Source organism: Chiloscyllium plagiosum, chromosome 5, assembly GCF_004010195.1.
Source record: "Chiloscyllium plagiosum isolate BGI_BamShark_2017 chromosome 5, ASM401019v2, whole genome shotgun sequence".
Classification (NCBI taxonomy): Eukaryota; Metazoa; Chordata; class Chondrichthyes; order Orectolobiformes; family Hemiscylliidae; genus Chiloscyllium; species Chiloscyllium plagiosum.
The window spans coordinates 68,333,918-68,353,792 of NC_057714.1; the positions used below are offsets into that span (position 1 = coordinate 68,333,918).

At 42.2% G+C, this 19,875-nt stretch overlaps 1 protein-coding gene across 8 annotated transcripts in view; it reads right to left on the reverse strand.

The window, feature by feature from the left end:
- Nucleotides 1–19,875, reverse strand: part of akap9 (A kinase (PRKA) anchor protein 9) — a 261,473-nt gene that overhangs the window by 143,749 nt on the left and 97,849 nt on the right. For all 8 annotated transcript variants that reach the window (XM_043690268.1, XM_043690265.1, XM_043690267.1 and 5 more), the window contains one exon: nt 14,981–15,062. In XM_043690268.1, coding sequence (XP_043546203.1) covers nt 14,981–15,062 — 82 coding nt within the window. The remainder of the gene's footprint in view (nt 1–14,980; nt 15,063–19,875) is intronic.

Genomic DNA, 19,875 nt, shown 5'->3' on the forward strand with positions numbered 1-19,875 from the left:
CCAAGGGGGGGGGGGGGGGAGAAAATCAAATCCCTCTCCCCACCCCCCATGATAATATTAAGCAGTAAGGTAAGAAAAAAAAGGGAGGGGATATAAACCAAAGCAGCGGGGGGGGGGGGGGGGGGGTGGAAGGCAGACCAACATCCATTATGTCCTACAGTTTATCTAAGGGAGTCCAAGAATTCCTTAGCCTTTTCTGGTGATCCAAAGTTATGTACAGATCCTTCATGGTTAAAGCGTAACATCGCTGGGTAGCGTAAGGAGTACTGAACATGTAAGTCTCTTAAACGCTTCTTCGCCTCGTCGAATGCCTTCCTCTTTCGAGCCAGAGCCGGGGAAAAGTCCTGAAATAGCATGATCTTGGATCCTTCGTAGATCATATCTTGGGGGTCTTTTCCGAGATTTCTAGAGGCTTCTAGGAGTATCTGCCTCTCCTTGTAGCTCTGCAGCCGGAACAGGACCGGGCGTGGGCGCTGGTTCGAGCCGGGCCCGCGTATTGCTACCCGGTAGGCCCATTCCACCCTTACCTGGCCTGGTCCAGCTTGCAGATTTAAAAGTTGTGGCAGCCACTGCTCCAGGAATGCTGTAAGCTGGCCTTCCTCTTCCTGTTCGGGAATGCCCAGCAAACGAATATTTTTTCGACGTCCTCGATTATCGAGGTCGTCATTATGATTTTCCAAGGTCCGGACTCGCTGCTCGAGAGTCCGGACTTGATCCACGGCCGATTGAGCGGTTGTCTCTGAGGTCGCGGCCTTTAGCTCCGCCTCTCCGACTCGGCGTTGAATTTCTTCAATTTCACGGTCGTGCTTCTGCAGCGCGGCCGAGAGCGACTCCCAACGATTTCTGGATTCGACGATAAAGGCATCGATCTTCGAGTCAAGCTTGGAAAGCATTTCTGCAAGACTTGCTACTGTTGGTAAGTCCCCCGGGGCGGCTGTGGACGCCTCTGCTGCAGCTGGAGAGTGTGGGGGAGGGGTTCCTGCTTGCTGAGAGCTGCGGGCTCCCTTCCCTTTAGTCATTTTAACTTAGGATAAAGTTGCTTAAATGTAATATTACACAACTAATTGAGTTACTAAACTATTATAAATTATTTTTAAATGATTTGGTGAGCTTGGTAGGGAGTAGGTGACCCACTGTGCCCAAGTCTTGGGAGGAGCACTATAGTCTCAGTCTTACTGGGTCGCCGCCATCTTGGATCCCCCCAATAGTTTATCTTTATGCATTCAGTCATTCCTTGTTAATATCCTGAAGACTTCGATTAGAATACTCCTCAACCTTCTATATTCTAAAGAATAAAGATCTGATTTATATAATCACTTCTCATAACTTCTCCCCTGAAGTCCAGGTATCATTCTTGTAAACCTACATTATACCAACCTCCAAGGCTAATATATCCTTCCTGAGGTGTGGTGCCCAGATCTGCTCACAGTATTCTAAATAGGGTCAAACCAGGATTTTGTATAGCTGCAGCATAACTTCTGTGTCCTTATGCTCCAGTTCTCCAGATATAAAGGCAAGTATTCCGCTAGCTTTCTTGATCATTTTCTGTATTTGTTTGTGGCAATTTATACATGTATGTAACTGGACCCCACGTCTCTTTGTTGACATTGGTAGGGAAAACAGTACCAAAAATTTGATCAAGGATCAGTTTAACTAGTAGCATACTTTTGCAGAGTTTATATTTGAGTTTTTAAATGGAAATACAGAATGGTAATGTTTGAAAAGTCCAAAACAAAAAACACTGGAGAAACTCAGCAGATTTGGCAGTATCTGTAGAGAGAAAAGCAAAGTTAACACTTCAAATCCAATGACCCACTTGTAAGAACTGAAGATAGCTGGAGAAAGATGGTTTTTATGCTGATGAGGCGACTGGTGGGTGGAGGGGGGAGTGGAGCACATGGGAACAGTACGTGGTGGGGGGGGGGGGGGGGTGGGAGAAAGTAAAAAAAACAAACAACAGTGATTGCTGATAAACCACAAGAGACATAATTGTTATCTGGAGCGCAAACAAGAATGTAAATGATTGAAAATCGATTGGTTATGCTGGGATCAGTCTATGCACAGGACAGGATCTGGTGTGGGGGATGGGAACAAACATGGTAAAAGGTGGACAAAGTTGAGTGCTGAAGGCTTTAAAGTACCTAGCCAGATGAAATGTTGCCCTTCCGGATTGTGTTAAGCCTCACTTCAGCATCACAACAGGCCTGAGACAGAATATTGGCATGGGAACATGGCATGCAAGTGGCAGGCAACAGGAAGCTTGGGGTTATTTTGACAAAGTGTTGGTGTTTGGGCAAGTGGACACCCATTCTGCATTTCATCTTCGCAACATACAGGAGACTGCATTGGGAGCAGCTAGATTGAATAAAGTGCAAGCAAATTGTTGCTTCCCTTAGGAGGCACGTCTGGGGCCTTGGACAATGAGGAAATCAGTAAACAAGCAAGTGTTACACCTACTGTGATTGCATTAGAAGGTGTTATTGGGATATGGAGAGGTGTTACAAGTGAAGGAGTGAACCAGTGTGTTCTGGAGGGAATGGTCCCTGTGGAATGCTGACAAGGGGTGAAAGGGAAAATTGTCTTGCAATGGCATTCCATTGCAGGTGACAGCAACAGTGGCTTATGATCCTGTTGGAAACTAATGGAGTGGAATGTGAGGATCATGGGTACCCTATTGTTGACACAGGAGGAGAGAGAGACAGTGAGGGCAGAACTGCAGGAAATGGGTCTGACACATCTGATGTTCTTGTCAACCAGAGTAGCAAGAAATCCTTGGTTGAGGAAAAAGGTGGACATTTCTGAGGGCCTCTGTGGAAGGTGGCATGATCAGAACCGATGCAATGGAATCAAAGAAACTGCAAGAATGGGTAAAGTCCTTACAGGAAGCAGAATGTGAGGGCATACAGACAAGGTAATTGAAAGAGTTGGTGCATTTGTAATAGAGTCGAGAGCGTGGTGCTGGAAAAGTACAGCAGGTCAGGCAGAATGCAATGAGCAGGAGAATCTATATTTTGGGCAAAAGTGTTAGATATCCCAACCCAATCTAGTTCCACCTGCCAGCACCTCGCCCATATCCCTTCAAACCCTTCCTATTCATATACCCATCCAGATGCCTTTTAAATGTTGCAATCGTACTAGCCTACACCACTTCTTCTCATTCCAAACACGTACCACCCTCTGTGAAAAAGTTGTCCCATAGGTCTCTTTGATATCTTTCCCCTTTCACCCTAAACCTACGCCCTCTAGTTCTGAACTCACCCACCCCAGGGAAGAGACTTTGTCTACTTATCCTATCCATGTCCCTCATGATTTTGTACACCTTTATAAGATCACCCCTCAGCCTCTGACACTCCAGGAAAAAAAGCTCTAGCCTATTCAACCTCTTCTTATAGCTCAAATCCTCCAATCCTGGCAACATCTTTGTAAATCTTTTCTGAAACCTTTCAAGTTTCACAACATCTTTCTGATAGGAAGGAGACCAGAACTGCATGCAATATTCCAACAGTGGCCTAACCTATGTCCTGTACAGCCACAACATGACTTCCCAACTCCTGTATTCAATACTCTGACCAATAAAGGAAAGCATACCAAACGCCTTCTTCACTATCCTATCTACCTGCGACTCTACTTTCAAGGTGCAACTTAGAACGAAGCTATTTGTGTGATAGGACAGCTGGTGCCAGCAAACTGTCAGTTTCATAGTTACCAGTCAGAAATGTTCACTGTTTTCTTTAAATGAGGATCCCCCACCACCGTAATTGATGGAGTCCTCAAATATGTCTGACCCATTTCCTGCAGCTCTGCCCTCATCCCTTCCCTCTGCTCTTAATCAACAATAGCATACCACTGGTTCTCAATTTCCACCCCACCAGCCTCTACATCAAAAGATCATAAGCCACTAATTCCTCCACCATCAGACACAAATCCTCCAATCCCAAGATAGCATTCGAAAAGGTCTGTTCCTTCTGGTACACCCTGATGCACTCCTCAAATCCCAACACCTCTTCACACCACCACTGCACCTTCTCATGCCATCGCAGAAGGTCTGTTTACCTCTCCTTCCTCATTATTCAAGGCTCCAGATACAGCTCCCAGGTAAAGCAGCCATTTACCTGCACTCCATTCAATCTAGTCTACTGTGTTCGCCGCTTACAAGATTGATTCCCCTACGTTAGGAAGATGAAATGCAGCCTGGATGATCACTTCTCTCGGTCTATAAACTCTGAACTTCCAGTTGCCTGTCAAATAATTTAAATTAATTCAGTTGTGGTCAACCAAGGCAAGGGGCAATGGTGATATAAAGAGGAGCCTCCATCACCATTCAGGAGAGTAACAATTTGCCGATGCTTTATTCAGAATCATAATGGTTTTGGGATCATCACTCAGACACTGATCACAACATAGAAGATTGGAAAAGTCAGGAGATTTATTCCCATTCTGCACGTTCTGTGTTCCCTGCAGAGTATCAATTCAGAACCCCATTGGTTATTTTGTTCTCAAAATGAGGAAGGGAGAAGATAAATCAGCCAGAACACCTATTCTTGTCAGCATAACTGTATGTCAATTTGCATCTGTCTATCTGTGGTTGTGTGTCTACATATGGGGCTGAATTTTTCCAGGCCCTTCATAATATGCGCAGTGGCGCATCAATTGACAAAATACAGCAAGAAAGATTAGATTTTTGACATTGAGGAAACAAAAAGTTCAATTTTCCACCCAAAATTTTAATGGCTCCTTGAGAATTGAACTGGTGAGCAGAGCAGATCCTATTTGAGTGCATAAACATCTCTTTATTAATTAATCACACCTATATGCATGATGATATTTTCTCAAACAATGAAGAGAAAAAATTCACAACAAAGAGGTCAGTGTGTGTATCTGGAGCTGTGATGTACTAATGCATACTTCAGGCCCCCATCTTGGCCGGCATTCTCAAATATTTCTGGCATACTCAAATATTTCTGGCATACTCAATGGGCTGCCTGTGACTGCCTGCACCCTCTGTCCACGGTAGTTAGCATCAGCAAAACACCAGGTTCACTACATCATCTTGGTACTTCTCAGATTCACTTATAATGCAACATATCACTTCAATATTGGTCTTTAGCACACACCAACACTTTACCTATGGAAGGTGGGACCTGTACAAGAAGCACCTGAACTGGAGGGGCACAAATGTCCTGGGTGGGAGATTTGTTTGGTGTTTTGGGAGGGTTTAAACTAGTTTGGCAAGGGGGTGGGACCAGAGCTACATATCTGAGAGGGGGTTAGCTGTAGATGGGGCAGTGACAGGATGCAGTGAATCTAACAGGAAGGTTTTTCACGTGATGAAACAAAGGGATCCATTAAAGTGTGTCTGCTTTAACGCAAGGGGTGTCAGAAATAAGAGTGATAGACTTAGTCCCAAGTACTGATCCATGCTCTATAATGTTGTAGCCATAATGGAGACTTGGGTTTCACAGGGGCAGGAATGGTCGCTAGATGTTCCAGAGTTTAGAGCATTTAAAAAGAACAGGGAGAGTGGAAAAAGAGGGAGGATGTAGCATTGCTAATAAGAGAGTGCATCACAGCTATTGAAACAAAGGTTGTTGAGGAAGGTTTGTCTACTGGGTGGAAGTTAGGAACAGAAAGGGAGCAACCACCATATTTGGGGTTTCTACAGACCCCTTAACAGCAGTAAGGAGATTGAAGAACTCATAGGCTGGCAGATTTTGGAAAAAGCACAGCAGTTCAGACAGCATCCGAGGAGCAATAAAATCGACATTTCGGGCAAAAGCCCTTCATCAGCCCATCTTTCCTGATGAAGGGTTTTGCCCGAAACGTCGATTTTACTGCTCCTCGGATGCTGCCTGAACTGCTGTGCTTTTCCAGCACCTCTAATCCAGAATCTGGTTTCCAGCATCCGCAGTCATTGTTTTTACCTAGATTTTGGAAAAATGCAGTTGTAACTGGGTTATTGTTGTGGGTGACTTCAACTTTCCCAATATTGACTGGAACCTCCTTAGTGCAGATGGTTTGGATGGAGTCATTTTTTTCAGATGTGTTCAGGAGGGTTTCCTTACTCAGTATATAGACAGGCCAATGAGAGGAGAGGCCATTTTGGATTTGATATTCGACAATGAGGCAAGACAGGTGTCAGATCTCGCAGTGGGAGAACACTTTGATGACAGTGACCACAACTGCCTCACATTTACCATAGCCATAGAGACGGAAAGGACAGTAACCAAGGGAAAACATTTAATTGGGAAAAAGGAAATTATGATGCTATCAGACAGGAGTTGGGAAGTATAGATTGGGAGCAATTGTTCCATGGAAAGGGCACAACAGACATGTGGAAACTGTTTAAGGAGCAGTTGTTGCAATGGATGCACAAACTTGATCTTCTGAGTCAGGCAGGAAGGGGTAAGATTAAGGAGCCTTGGATGATGAGAACAGAGGAGCTTCTCGTCAAAGGAAGAAGGCAGCTTACGTAAGGTGGAGAAAGCAAGGATCTAGCATAGCTTTAGAGGATTACAGGCTTACTAGAAACAAGCTCAGATATGGACTGTGGAGAGCCAGGAGGGGTCACGGAAAAATACTCATGTGAGGAATAAGAGAATGATCAGGGAGAAGGTAGGGCCGATCAGGGAAAGCGTAGGGAACCTGTGCGTGGAGTCTGAGCAGATAGGGGAAGCCCTAAATGAGTTTTTTGCCTCGGTTTTCACTAAGCAAAAGGACCTTGTTGTGAATGAGAACTTTGAGGAGCTGGGAAACAGGCTTGAACAGATCAAGATTGATAAGGTTGATATGCTGGAAATTTTGACAAACATTAAGATTGCGAAGTCCCCAGGGCCAGACCAGATTTATCTTAGGCTGCTCCGGGAAGGAGGGTGCTAAGCCGCTGACGAAGATCTTTGCTTTCTCACTCTCCATGGGAGTTGTACCAGAGGATTGGAGGTAGGTGAATGTTGTTCCTCTTTTCAAGAACGGGAATAGGGAAATCCCGGGCAATTACAGACCAGTCAGTCTTACGTCTGTGGTCAGCAAAGATTTGGAAAGAATTCTGAGGGATAGGATTTATGGCTGTTTGGAAAAGCATAGGGTGATTAAAGGCAGTCAGCATGCCTTTGTGAGGCACAGGTCATGCCTCACTAATCTTACTGAGTTCTTTGAGGAGGTGACAAGCCAGGTTGATGAAGGTCAAGCAGTAGATGTGGCATATATGGTCTTCAGCAAGGCATGTGACAAGGCTCCCCATGGTTGGCTCATTCATAAAGTCTGAAGGTATGGGATACAGGGAGATTTGGCTGTCTGGATTTAGAATTGGTTGGCTGATAGAAGGCAGACAGTGGTTGCAGATGGAAAGTATTCTGCCTGGAGGTCAGTGGTGAGTGGTGTCCCGCAGGGCTCTGTTCTTAGGCCTCTGCTCTTTGTAGTTTTTATAAATGACTTGGATGAGAAGGTTGAGGGATGGGTTAGTAAATTTGCCGATGACACAAAGGTTGGACGTGCCGTTGATAGTATCAAGAGCTATTGCAGGCTGCAGAGCTGGACTGAGAAATGGCAGATGGAGTTCAATCTGGATAAATGCAAAGTGATGCATTTTGGAAGGTCAAACTTGAATGCTGAATATAGGATCAAAGACAGGATTCTTGGCAGTGTGTGGAGGAACAGAGGGATCTTGGTGTTCAAGTTCCCTCAAATTTGCTACCCAAGTACATAGTGTTGTTATGAAAGCACATGGTGTGTTGGCTTTCATTAATGGAGGATCGAGTTTAATGGGGATTATAGTTACTTAATGGGGTGGTTCATCAATGAGGGAAAGGGGGTGAAGTGTCTTGAGTAAGTGAGAAGGAACCGTAGAGGGCAGGAACATTCAGTAGCTTGGGTGGAGTTGGGGGTGAATGAGAACGATTGATTGAAGATGCTGCATGTGATAGTGAGAGCGGAAAATCATGAGGTTTGATCGGATTTCGATGCAATGATAGAATAAGAGTGAGTGTGAAGTAGCACTCATCCTGTGGGATGCAGAAAGTCATTAACCTTCTTGTAGCATTGCTGTGTGTTTCTCCACACTGTGAACATTGCACTGACCCAGTGACAATTTTGGACCAAACTGGCAGAGTTTTACAATAATGTGCAGATCAAATCATGAGCAACATAAAATTGCGTTTGAAAAATTGCTAGGGCTCACGGAGGTCAACTCTCCGTGAAACACCCTGAAATTGACAGTTATCTTTTGGTAAAATTCTACCCAATGTATATATTCAGTGATTTTGGATGAAAAGTCAGACTCAGCCACATGGACAAGAAACTGCCTATTGAATTATATCCTTCAAAAGAATAACAAAAAAGAAAGAAAGTTTAAAGACAAAAAATGCTGGATTAAAAATGAATATTAGTTCTGTTTGATCAATTTTGTATTTGGCAATAGGGATTAGTCATACAGTCATAGAGATGTACAGCATGGAAACAGACCTTTCGGTCTAACCTGTCCATGCCGACCAGATATCCCAACCCAATCTAGTCCCACCTGCCAGTGCCCGGCCCATATCCCTCCAAACACTTCCTACTCATATACCCATCCAAATGCCTTTTAAATGTTGCAATTGTACCAGCCTCCACCATATCCTCTGGCAGCTCATTCCATATACGTACCACCCTCTGCATGAAAAAGTTGCCCCTTAGGTCATACGGTTTTAAATTAACATGCCACTGTCATACATCTGGAATTGCAGAGCCTTTGCTGACAAGAACCTAATGATAATTAAATTGCCAACATGTACTCATTGGGACCCGGTCTATATACGAATGAATATATCAGCACATGTGTATGACATCCTTCTAACTACTATTGTAAATAAGGCCATTATGTTTAAATGATTTTAGAGCAAGGGCTGCTATCTTTGTTGAAATAGTGGACAAAAGAACATTTAATACATTAAGGATGAATTTCTGTGCCAATGATTTTTGTTAAATAAAAAAATGTGAAAAGCAAAAGGGAACTATTTTAAGCATAGAAAATAAAATACACTGTCTCTTCAAATAATGAAAAGGAACCACAAATAATAAAAACTGAATGCAGCGCTATGATAGTCACATTTAACTGCAAAAATTAACAGTAACTAGAGGGCATAGGCTTAAGGTGAGAAGGGAAGGATTTAAAAGGGACCTGAGAGACAACTTTCTCTCGCAGAGGGTGGTGTTGTACGGAATGAGCTTCCAGAGGATGTGTTGGAGGCTGGTACAATTACAACATTTAAAAGGCATCTGGATGAGTTTATGATCAAACAGGATATGGACCAAGTGCTGGCAAATGGGACTAGATTAGTTTAGGATATCTGGTCGGCATGGATGTGTTGCCCCGAAGGGTCTTTTTCTGTGCTGTACATTTCAATGTCTTCAATTCACCAGCACGTTCCCATACGAGGCCCTCTGCTATTCGCCAGAAAGGCTCAACACAAACAGGAGGAGCAACACCTCATCTTACAACCTTCAGGACTCATTGAACTTAACAACTTAAGAACATGTACATTCTCTTTGTTTGTTTCCCTGCTCAACGTAGGTCCTGTCCCATATCGTATACTACAAGCACAGCCAATCCATTTTTAACCATTTACACTTCTCACTAGCACCACCACCTAGAAATTCTCTTTCTCATGGCTTAACATCGGCAATCTATTTGTTAGTTTATCACTTTATTCTCTCTGTCTTCCTCTGGGCACTGTTTCCTTGCACTCTATTCTCCCATCCCTACCATTGGCTTACTGCACTTCAGTTCTGATAAAGGATCATCCACCTCAAACTGTTAACTCACCCATATCTACTTTTCTCTCTATAGATGCAGCAGACATTCTGAATTTCTCCAGGGCTTTCTGTTTTTGTTCAAGTTTCTCTAAACTTACCCTCAGGAGCAAATTTCAACATGAAAGTAGTTCTTCTGTGGAACTCTATTTGATACATTGCACTGAATTTTCACATTCAGGACTGTCATTTTAGCTTGGAATGGCACTGACGTAGTCAGTGGCTACAGACAACATCAGACTAATAAAAAAAGTTTCCTGCTGAGTAAAGATAAACTCAAGAGAACTGCCATATTGTGACAGTAACTAGAAATCTCACACTAAAGGAATACAGAAATGAAAAATAAGTATATGCAAACTGTTGAAATAGAAGGTGTTCTTTGGAGAGTGGTGTTGAGATGCCTCATGAGGATAGAAAGAAGTTAGCCCAATTCTATATCTTATACATGTGTGTACAGGTCATTCTGCTATTACATGCATTTGAGTAACATGAATTTGCTGTAACGTGATTGTCAAATTGAGGACACTGTTTCTAAAGCTCAAACTTTTAAAATGTGTGTTGGCTGTAATGTGATTACATCACCAACACTGTACGTGCTGTTTCTAAAGTGGGATTTTTCTATAATGCAGGGTTGCACAAGAACACAACTATCAAGTTATCGAAGAACTATTTGCAATTAGATAGCAATTAGAATGTTGAATGTTTGCCAAGAGTGATAAAAACATTCCTCGCCCAGTACCTTCAAATGCATAACATTCACCAAGATTAGGGACAAAGTGACTAGATGTTTCTAATGGGAGAAGGGAAGGTCTGTGGGATTTGAGTACAGTTCAAAGTTTGTGAGAAGATTTGTAGCTCGGGTGCTCATTGTTGTGGTTCTGTTCGCCCAGCTGGGAATTTGTGTTGCAGACATTTCGTCCCCTGTCTAGGTGACATCCTCAGTGCTTGGGCGCCTCCCATGAAGCGCTTCTGTGATCTTTCCTCCGCCATTTGTAGTGGTTTGAATCTGCCGCTTCCGGTTGTCAGTTCCAGCTTCCGTTGCAGTGCTCGGTATATTGGGTCCAGGTCGATGTGCTTATTGATTGAATTTGTGGATGAGTGCCATGCCTCTAGGAATTCCCTGGCTATTCTCAGTTTGCCTTGTCCTATAATAGTAGTGTTGTCCCAGTCAAATTCATGTTGCTTGTCATCTGCGTGTGTGGCTACTAAGGATAGCTGGTCGTGTCGTTTCGTGGCTAGTTGGTGTTCATGGATGCGGATCGTTAGCTGTCTTCCTGTTTGTCCTATGTAGTGTTTTGTGCAGTCCTTGCATGGGATCTTGTACACTACATTAGTTTTGCTCATGCTGGGTATCGGGTCCTTCCTTCCGGTGAGTTGTTGTCTGAAAGTGGCTGTTGGTTTGTGTGCTGTTATAAGTCCTAGGTGGTCGCAGTAGTCTGGCTGTCAGTTCGGAAATGCTCTTGATGTATGGTAGTGTGGCTAGTCCTTTGGGTTGCGGCATGTCCTCATTCCATTGTCTTTCCCTTTGGCATCTGTTGATGAAATTGCATGGGTATCCGTTTTTGGCGAATACATTGTATAGGTGTTCTTCTTCCTCTTTTTGCAGTTCTGGTGTACTGCAGTGTGTTGTGGCTCTTTTGAATAGTGTCTTGATACAACTTCTTTTGTGTGTGTTGGGGTGGTTGCTTTCGTAGTTCAGGACTTCGTCTGTGTGTGTGGCTTTTCTGTATACCTTTGTGGTGAATTCTCCGTTAGGTGTTTTCTGTACCATCACGTCTAGGAATGGGAGTTGATTGTCCTTTTCTTCCTCTCTAGTGAATCGGATTCCTGTGAGTGTGGCATTGATGATCCGGTGTGTGTTCTCTATTTCTGTGTTTTTAATGATTACAAAGGTGTCATCCACATATCTGACCCAGAGTTTGGGTTGAATTTGCATTAAGACTGTTTGTTCTAATCTTTGCATTACCGCTTCTGCTACAAGTCCAGAGATGGGTGAGCCCGTGGGTGTGCCGTTGATTTGTTCATATATTTGGTTGTTGAATGTGAAGTGTGTTGAGAGGCACAGGTCCAGTAGTTTGAGTATGCCGTCTTTGTTGATAGGTTCAACATCCTGTTGTCTGTTCTGTACGTCCAGCAGGTTGGCTATTGTTTCTCTGCTAGGGTTTTGTCAATAGAGGTGAACAGTGCCGTTACATCGAATGAGACCATGGTTCCTTGTCTATGTGTATATTTCTGATGATGTCCAAGAATTCCTGTGTTGATTGTACAGTGTCTGGATCCGCTGATCAGATGTTTCAGTTTCTGCTGTAGTTCTTTAGCCAGTTTGTGTGATGGTGTCCCTGACAGTGATACTATGGGTCTGAGTGGGATGTCTGGTTTGTGCACTTTAGGTAGTCCATAGAACCTGGGGGTGTTGTTGCTTTCAGGTTTCATTCTTTGTAGGTCCGACCTGGTTATCTGTCCGTTTTTTTGGAGGTTCCTCAGTGTTGTTTATCCTATTGGTGAGCTGTGGGGTGAGGTCAAACTCCCTCTTTTGGTAGGTGTTGGTATCTGCAAGTAGTTGTTGCGCTTTTTGGATGTAGTCTGCTTTGTCCAGGATGACCGTCATTCTGCCTTTGTCTGCTGATAGTATGATTATGTTCTTATCGTTTCTTAGTGATTTTAGTGCTTCCCTCTCCTTGGTGTTGAGGTTACGTGTTTGTCTTTTCCTTGTTATCAGAAGTACGATACTTTGTCTCACTGTTTGTTGTGTCTCTTCTGTCAGTCCATTGTTCCTGAGTGTTCCTGTGCATTCTAGTGCTGCTAGGAAGTCTGCTGTTTTGGCGTCCCTGTGGTTGTAGTTGAGTCCCTTGGCCAGTATTGTTCTTTCCATGTCTTGTGAGCTGTCTGTGGGAGAGGTTTCTAACCCAGGTGTGTGTTGTGGTGTCCTCTCTGTTGTGTGTTAGTTTGGCCATTTTTCCTTTTAGTGCCGTTTTTTTGCGGTGTGTGGTCCTGTTCTATCCTATGGTTCGGGTCCATTCCTGATTGGTGGTTTTTGAAATTAACGATTTTTGGCGCGCAATTTCTTGTCTGTATTTGTGAAGTCTGTTGTGAGCGTCTGTAATCATTACCTGGATCATTCTGAATCCGTTCTGTCTGGCTGTGTCCCTGGCTTCTTTCGGCATTCATGCAGGAACCGGAGTTGTTCGTATGTGGCGCTTAGGTGGTTGGCACAGGATTCCCATTTCCTGGCTTGTCTTAGCGTCTCTCACCCGTAGGTGTTCAAAGTTTGTGAGAAGATTTGTAGCTCGGGTGCTTGTTGTTGTGGTTCTGTTCGCTGAGCTGGGAATTTGTGTTGCAGACGTTTCATCCCCTGTCTAGGTGACATCCTCAGTGCTTGGGAGCCTCCTGTGAAGCGCTTCTGTGATCTTCCCTCCGCCATTTGTAGTGGTTTAAATCTGCTGCTTCCGGTTGTGAGTACAGTGAGTACAGTGTTTGAATTTTTCTTTCCCTTGATAAAGAAGATTCATGTGCATGAAGCTAAGAAGTTTAGTGTAATTAAGTTGAACAATATATGTGGTGATATCTAGAATTCAAGGATGGCGGGTTGGCAAATTGAAGATGGGAAAATACAAGACACTGTCCAGAACAATCATGCTTTTCAAATAGGAGAGCAGCTATGTACTGTTATACAATTCTCAAACTACCTTGAAAGATATCAGTATCACAACTGATAATTTGGTTTTAGTTAAGAAAACAAATTAAGAATGCATAAGTTTGTAATTAAGCTACATGAAAGTAGGAATGTTCAGGAGAGTGTATGAGAAGAGCAAGTAAAAAGACAAACCAATAAAACAAATACCATGGTGTAAATAATAAGGGTGGCATGGTGGCTCAGTGGTTAGCACTGCTGCCTCACAGTTCCAGGGACCCAGGTTTGATTCCAGACTCGGGCAACTGTCTGTATGGAGTTTGCACATTCTCCCAGTGTCTGCGTGGGTTTCCTCTGGCCGCTCCTGTTTCTTCCCACAATCCAAAAATGTGCAGGTTAGGTGAATTGGCCATGCTAAATTGCCAATACTGTTCAGGGATGTGTAAGTTAGGTGCAATAGTTAGGGGTAAATGTAGAGGGATAGGGTATTGGAATGGGTCTGGGTGGGTTATTCTTTGGAGCATCGGTATGGACTTGTTGGGCCAAATGGCCTGTTTCCGCACTGTAGGGATTCTATGATTTTATGATGCTTTAAAATAAACCATTTTCATTAAAAGCTGAAATTGAAATCTTTGTATCCACACAAGATGTTACTATTATTTCTAAGCCATTTTCAGAATGGTTTTCCTCACAGAACAGTTAATTCAAGTACTACACTGATAAGATAAACTGTCACTCCAGTAAGAAACTAAACAATAGTACTTAAAGACAGCTAAACATTCACAATACACAAATGACAGGTATTAACCAAAGTACAAGAACAAGTCCAATCACCTACCCTTAACATTTAGTGCATTGCCAAAAGCTGAATCCCCAGCACATCAGCAACGATCCAAAGCATAGCTGGACTAGACAAAATAACATGGGTACAAACCCAAGTCAGAGTCTGGGTATTCTGGAGTGAGTTGTTCACCTCTGGCATCCCTATTTTTCCATCTACAAGGCATCAGGCCAGGGATGTGATGGAATACTTGCCACTTGAGTGACTACAGTTTCAAAAACACTAAACTAGCTCAATTATATCATGAACAAACCGATTAATTATTTGCATCCCATTCACTATATCTGCAATGTGGGTGCAAAGTACCAAATCTCCTGCAATGGTACACTTTCCAAATAAGAAACCTTTATCATCTAGAAAGAGAAGAGTAGCAGATGCATGGGAACATCATTACCTCCTAAAACCTATTCAATTCACACAACACCCAGATTTCTTTCATCATCACTGATCAAAATCTGGAAATCGCTATCTGGCAGCATTGTGTTCTATCCGCATTGAACTCAATGGTTCAAGATGGTGGCTCACCATCACTTTCTTGAGGACAATTAAGGATGGGCAATGAAGACTCATGTTGCCAGCAATACCCTCATCTTGAAAATGAATAAATTTACAAAAAAAATCTAATAATTCCACTAAACTAAATCTCTCATAAGAAAACACCACAAATATACAAGATTAATTTCTCTATTTCTTAATTAAAGTACACTTATACTTTGTTGCACTACCTTAAATGCTGCTACTTTATCTTGGTCAAGATCAGCAATACAACCTTCAGCCACTTGATTATCATGGGCAATTACTTCTGACCTAAATGAGGGGATAGAGAAAACAGACAACAAGATAAATCAGTATGAATGTAATCACTCTATTTGGCTCCCATCAATTCTGTAATCTTTGCATTATTTCTTTTCTCTTCTCAGTCTTTAAACTATATGGCCAAACTTTTGTCATTTCCACTAATCTCTCTTTCTTTGTGTCAATGCTCATTGAGAGTAAGATTAAGTCATTATAAATACAATTGGTTACTGTTTAGCTAGATTTATTCAACAGTAGCGGCACGCATTAATATTCAAAAGTTGAAGATACAAGCCAATGTACATGCAAAGTTAACTGTAACTATTTACATTATAGCTTCTAAACAGTGGAAGATAGCATTCAAACATTCCAAATAAAAAAAAAACTTAAGATGCATCAACAGAATTAATTTCAAACAAAAACCTGTGCACAGAACATTTGAGAGATTAGAACATAATGAGTATACAGAGTTTCCTTTCACAGGATAAAAACATCGTTAACGAATATAATTTTTCCAGCTGCAATGAGGGAATTTGAACTCAGATCTTAGCATAACTAGTCTAGAATTCTGGATCACTAATCTGCACAAGTGACACAAGGACCTGTGCTTGGGCCTCAATTCTTTCTAATTTATATAAATGACATGGATAAAGGGACAGGAGAGTTGTGCCATTATTTTATATTGCTGCTCTACCAAAATGTACCCTTCATGATTCCCTCCCTTAAGCTTCTTTTACCAATTCCATCAATCTCTGTTTGTCTGCTTTAAGTCTATCACTATCCTCCTCACAGTTCACAATACTTCCAAATTTTTTGACATCTGTAAAGGTTGAATCTGTGTCCTTCATGTCAAAATCTAGGTCATTAACACATATCAGAAATGAGATAATCTTGGACCAATCCACCAGCAACACCATTGCACACATTCCTCCAGACTGAAAAACAAACATTCACCAAGGTTCTACTCCCTACTGGTTAATAACATCCTATCAAGAGGCTCGTTCGATATGCTTCAACTTTGCAGGCAAGACTAATTATTTTATTACACATGTTGTGGAAGTCCACGTAAACCCACAACTCAACAGCAGCTTCCAAATGCAGTTCTGGTCTCCAAATTTGAGAAAAGACATTCTGGCTAATGAGGGAGTGGAGCGTAGATTCACGAGGTCAATTCCTGGAATGGCAGGATTACCTTACACTGAAAGACTGAAGCGACTGGGCTTGTATACCCTTGAGTTTCGAAGACTGAGAGGGGATTGAGACATATAAGATTATGAAAGGATTGGACACTCTGGCAGTAGGAAACATATTTCCACTGATGGGTGAGTGCCGAACCAGAGGACACAGCTTAAAAATACGGGGTAGACCATTTAGGACAGAGTTCAGGAGAAACTTCTTCACCCAGAGAGTAGTGGCTGTGTGGAATGCTCTGCCCCAGAGGGCAATGGAGGCCCACTCTCTGGATTCATTTAAGAAAGAGTTGGATAGAGCTCTCAAAGATAGTGGAATCAAGGGTTATGGAGATAAGGCAGGAACAGGATACTGATTAGGAATGATCAGCCATGATTATATTGAATGGCGGTGCAGGCTCGAAGGGCTGAATGGCCTACTCCTGCACCTATTGTCTATAAATGCATTAACTCTACCACCTGAAAGAACAAGGGCAGCAAATGCACAGGAACACACCATTACAAGTTTTCCTCCAAGTCATACACTGGCCTGAACTTGAAATTATTTCATCACTTCTTCACTGCTGCTGAGCCAAATCCTGAAACACATCAACCACGTTATCCTCATCGATGATCTCTTACCAAAAAAGCCCAAATGAGTTAAACAGTTAGCCTTTAACAAATCTTGTTATTTTCCTAATTAAACCACACTTCATAGAGTCATAGAGATGTACAGCATGGAAACAGACCCTTCGGTCCAACCCGTCCATGCCGACCAGATATCCCAATCCAATCTAGTCCCACCTGCCAGCACCCAGCCTATATCCCTCCAAACCCTTCCCATTAATATACCAATCCAAATGCCTCTTAAATGTTGCAATTCTACCAGCCTCCACCACTTCCTCTGGGAGCTCATTCCATACACGCACCACCCTCTATGTGAAAAAGTTGCCCCTTAGGTCTCTTTTATATCTTTCCACTCCCACCCTAAACCTATGCCCTCTAGTTCTGGACTCCCCGACCCTTGGGAAAAGACTCTGTCTATCTACCCTTGCCATGCCCCTCAATTTTGTAAACCTCTCTAAGGTCACCCCTCAGCCTCTGACGCTCCAGGGAAAACAGCCCCAGCCTATTCAGCCTCTCCCTATAGCTCAAATCCTCCAACCCTGGCAACATCCTTGTAAATCTTTTCTGAATCCTTTCAAGTTTCACAACATCTTTCCAATAGGAAGGAGACCAGAAATGCACGCAATATTCCAACAGTGGCCTAACCAAAGTCCTGTATAGCCATAACATGACCGCCCAACTCCTGTACTCAATACTCTGACCGATTTCCAATATATGACTTGGAAAGTGTGGACGCTAGGAAATTGTTTCCGTTAAGCGAGGAGACTAGGACCCGTGGACACAGCCTTAGAATTGGAGGGGGTAAATTCAGAACAGAAATGTGGAGACATTTTTTCAGCCAGAGAGTGGTGGGCCTGTGGAATTCATTGCCACAGAGTGCAGTGGAGGTCGGGACACTAAATGTCTTCAAGGCAGTGATTGATAAATTCTTGATGTCACAAGGAATTAAGGGCTACAGGGAGAATGCGGGTAAGTGGAGTTAAAATGCCTATCAGCCATGATTGAATGGCGTAGTGGACCCGATGGGCCGAATGGCCTTACTTCCACTCCTATGTCTTATGGTCTTATTTTGTTCTGGATTATCATCTTTAAAAGCTTTTGCACCACTCAAGTTGAAATGATTGACCTGCAGTTGTTGGGTTTATCCTTGTACCTGGTTTTGAATAGAGGCAAATATTTGCAATTCTCTAGTTCTCTGGCACCACTGCCAGTATGTAAGAAGGAATTTGCTCTGATTGCCAATTACCATAATTTTCATCTTTCAGCATTCTAGATGCATCTCATTCAATCCTGGTAATTTATTAACTCCAAATACAGAAATACTTTCTAATACTCTTCATAGTCAAGTTTTAGTTTATCTAGCATTTCAAATGCCTCTTCTTTCACTATGATCGTAACAATATCTTCTACCTTTGTAGATACAAAATATTTACTCAATACCTCAGCTCTTCTCCAGGATCCCCAAATGCTCCACATCCTCCTCTTACTACTATTTTACCTATGAAATTTTGGATTCCATTTCATGTTAGCTACATTTCTTCATAAACTCTCTTTGCCTTTCATGTTTCCTTTTATACTTATAATCCAACAATGAGGTGATTAGATCCATGGTTAAAACAAAAATCATGTTTTATTTTAACGTCTTCCAAGCATCGCAGACTAACCAAGAATTTATTGCCCACCATAAACATATTTTTTAAAAAATTATTCAGAGGATGTGGTCAACATTTGTTATGAATTTCTCACGGCTTTCAAATTGGTTGGCCATTTCACAGGCCAGTTAAGAATCAACAACATTACTGCAGATTTGGAGTCAAATGTAGACAAGACTGGTAAGGATAAGACCTTAAAACATATGAGTTGAAGAAGGCCATTCAGCCCATTAAGTTGGTTCCAAATTTCAAGGAGATCATGGCTAAACTAATAACACTCAACTTTCCTTCTCGTGCCTTTTCACTATAACTCAATTCCACTACTGATTAAAAATATGCCTATCTCAGTACTTAATATACTTCATGACCATACCCTTAACAACCTTCTATGGTAAAGAATTCCACAGATTCAAAGTTTCAGAAGAAATTCCTCCTCATAGCTGCCTTAAATATGCAGCCCCTTGTTCTGAGATTATGCCCTCTGGTCCTAGGCTATCCCACAAAGGGAAACCACCTTTTCAAATCTGTCTACAATGTCAGTATAATCTTTCTTAAAAAGGACTCCAAAACTGCTCATAATAACCTAACTATGGTCTGACTAGTTCCTTCTATAGTTTTATCAAGACTTCCCTATTTTTATACTCCATTCGTTTTGAAATAAAATCTAACACTCCATTTGCATTCCCTATTACTTATTGAACTCAGATATTAGACTTATGTGATGCATGGACGAAGACTTCCAAATCCCTGTGTACCATATTTTCTGCATCCATCTTTGTCCATCCAAATAACATTCAGCTCCTTTACTCTTCCTGTCAAAGTGCCTAACCTTACATTTCCCCACATTTATCTGACATCTTACTGTCCACTCACTTAACATGTCTGTAATCCCTTTGCAGAATGTGTGTCAACCTCATCATTTGCCTTCCCCCTATTTTTTGTCAGCTGCAAACATAGCTATAGTACATTCACCTTTCTTATCTAAGTCATTAATATTGTAAATAATTGCGGCCCAACCACTGATTCATGTGGTACACAGGTTGTCATCATGAAAATGCCCCTTTAAGCCAACTCTATCAGTTTGTTAATCGCCTATCCATGCTAATATACTACTTCCAACAGCATGGGCTCTTATCCTATTAAGTACATCTCTCTCTAAAGGGTAGTAGAGAACCAGGTTGATTCTTACATTAATTGAGAATATTTAGATTAGATTAGATTCCCTATTTTGATCATCATTACTCAAACTAGATTTATATTCCAGATTGATTAACTGAATTTAAATTCCATCAGCTAATGTAGTTGGATTTGAACTAGTGTCCACAAATCATGAACTGGGAACTCTGGATTACTTGCCCATCTCCCTCTTCAGAAGGT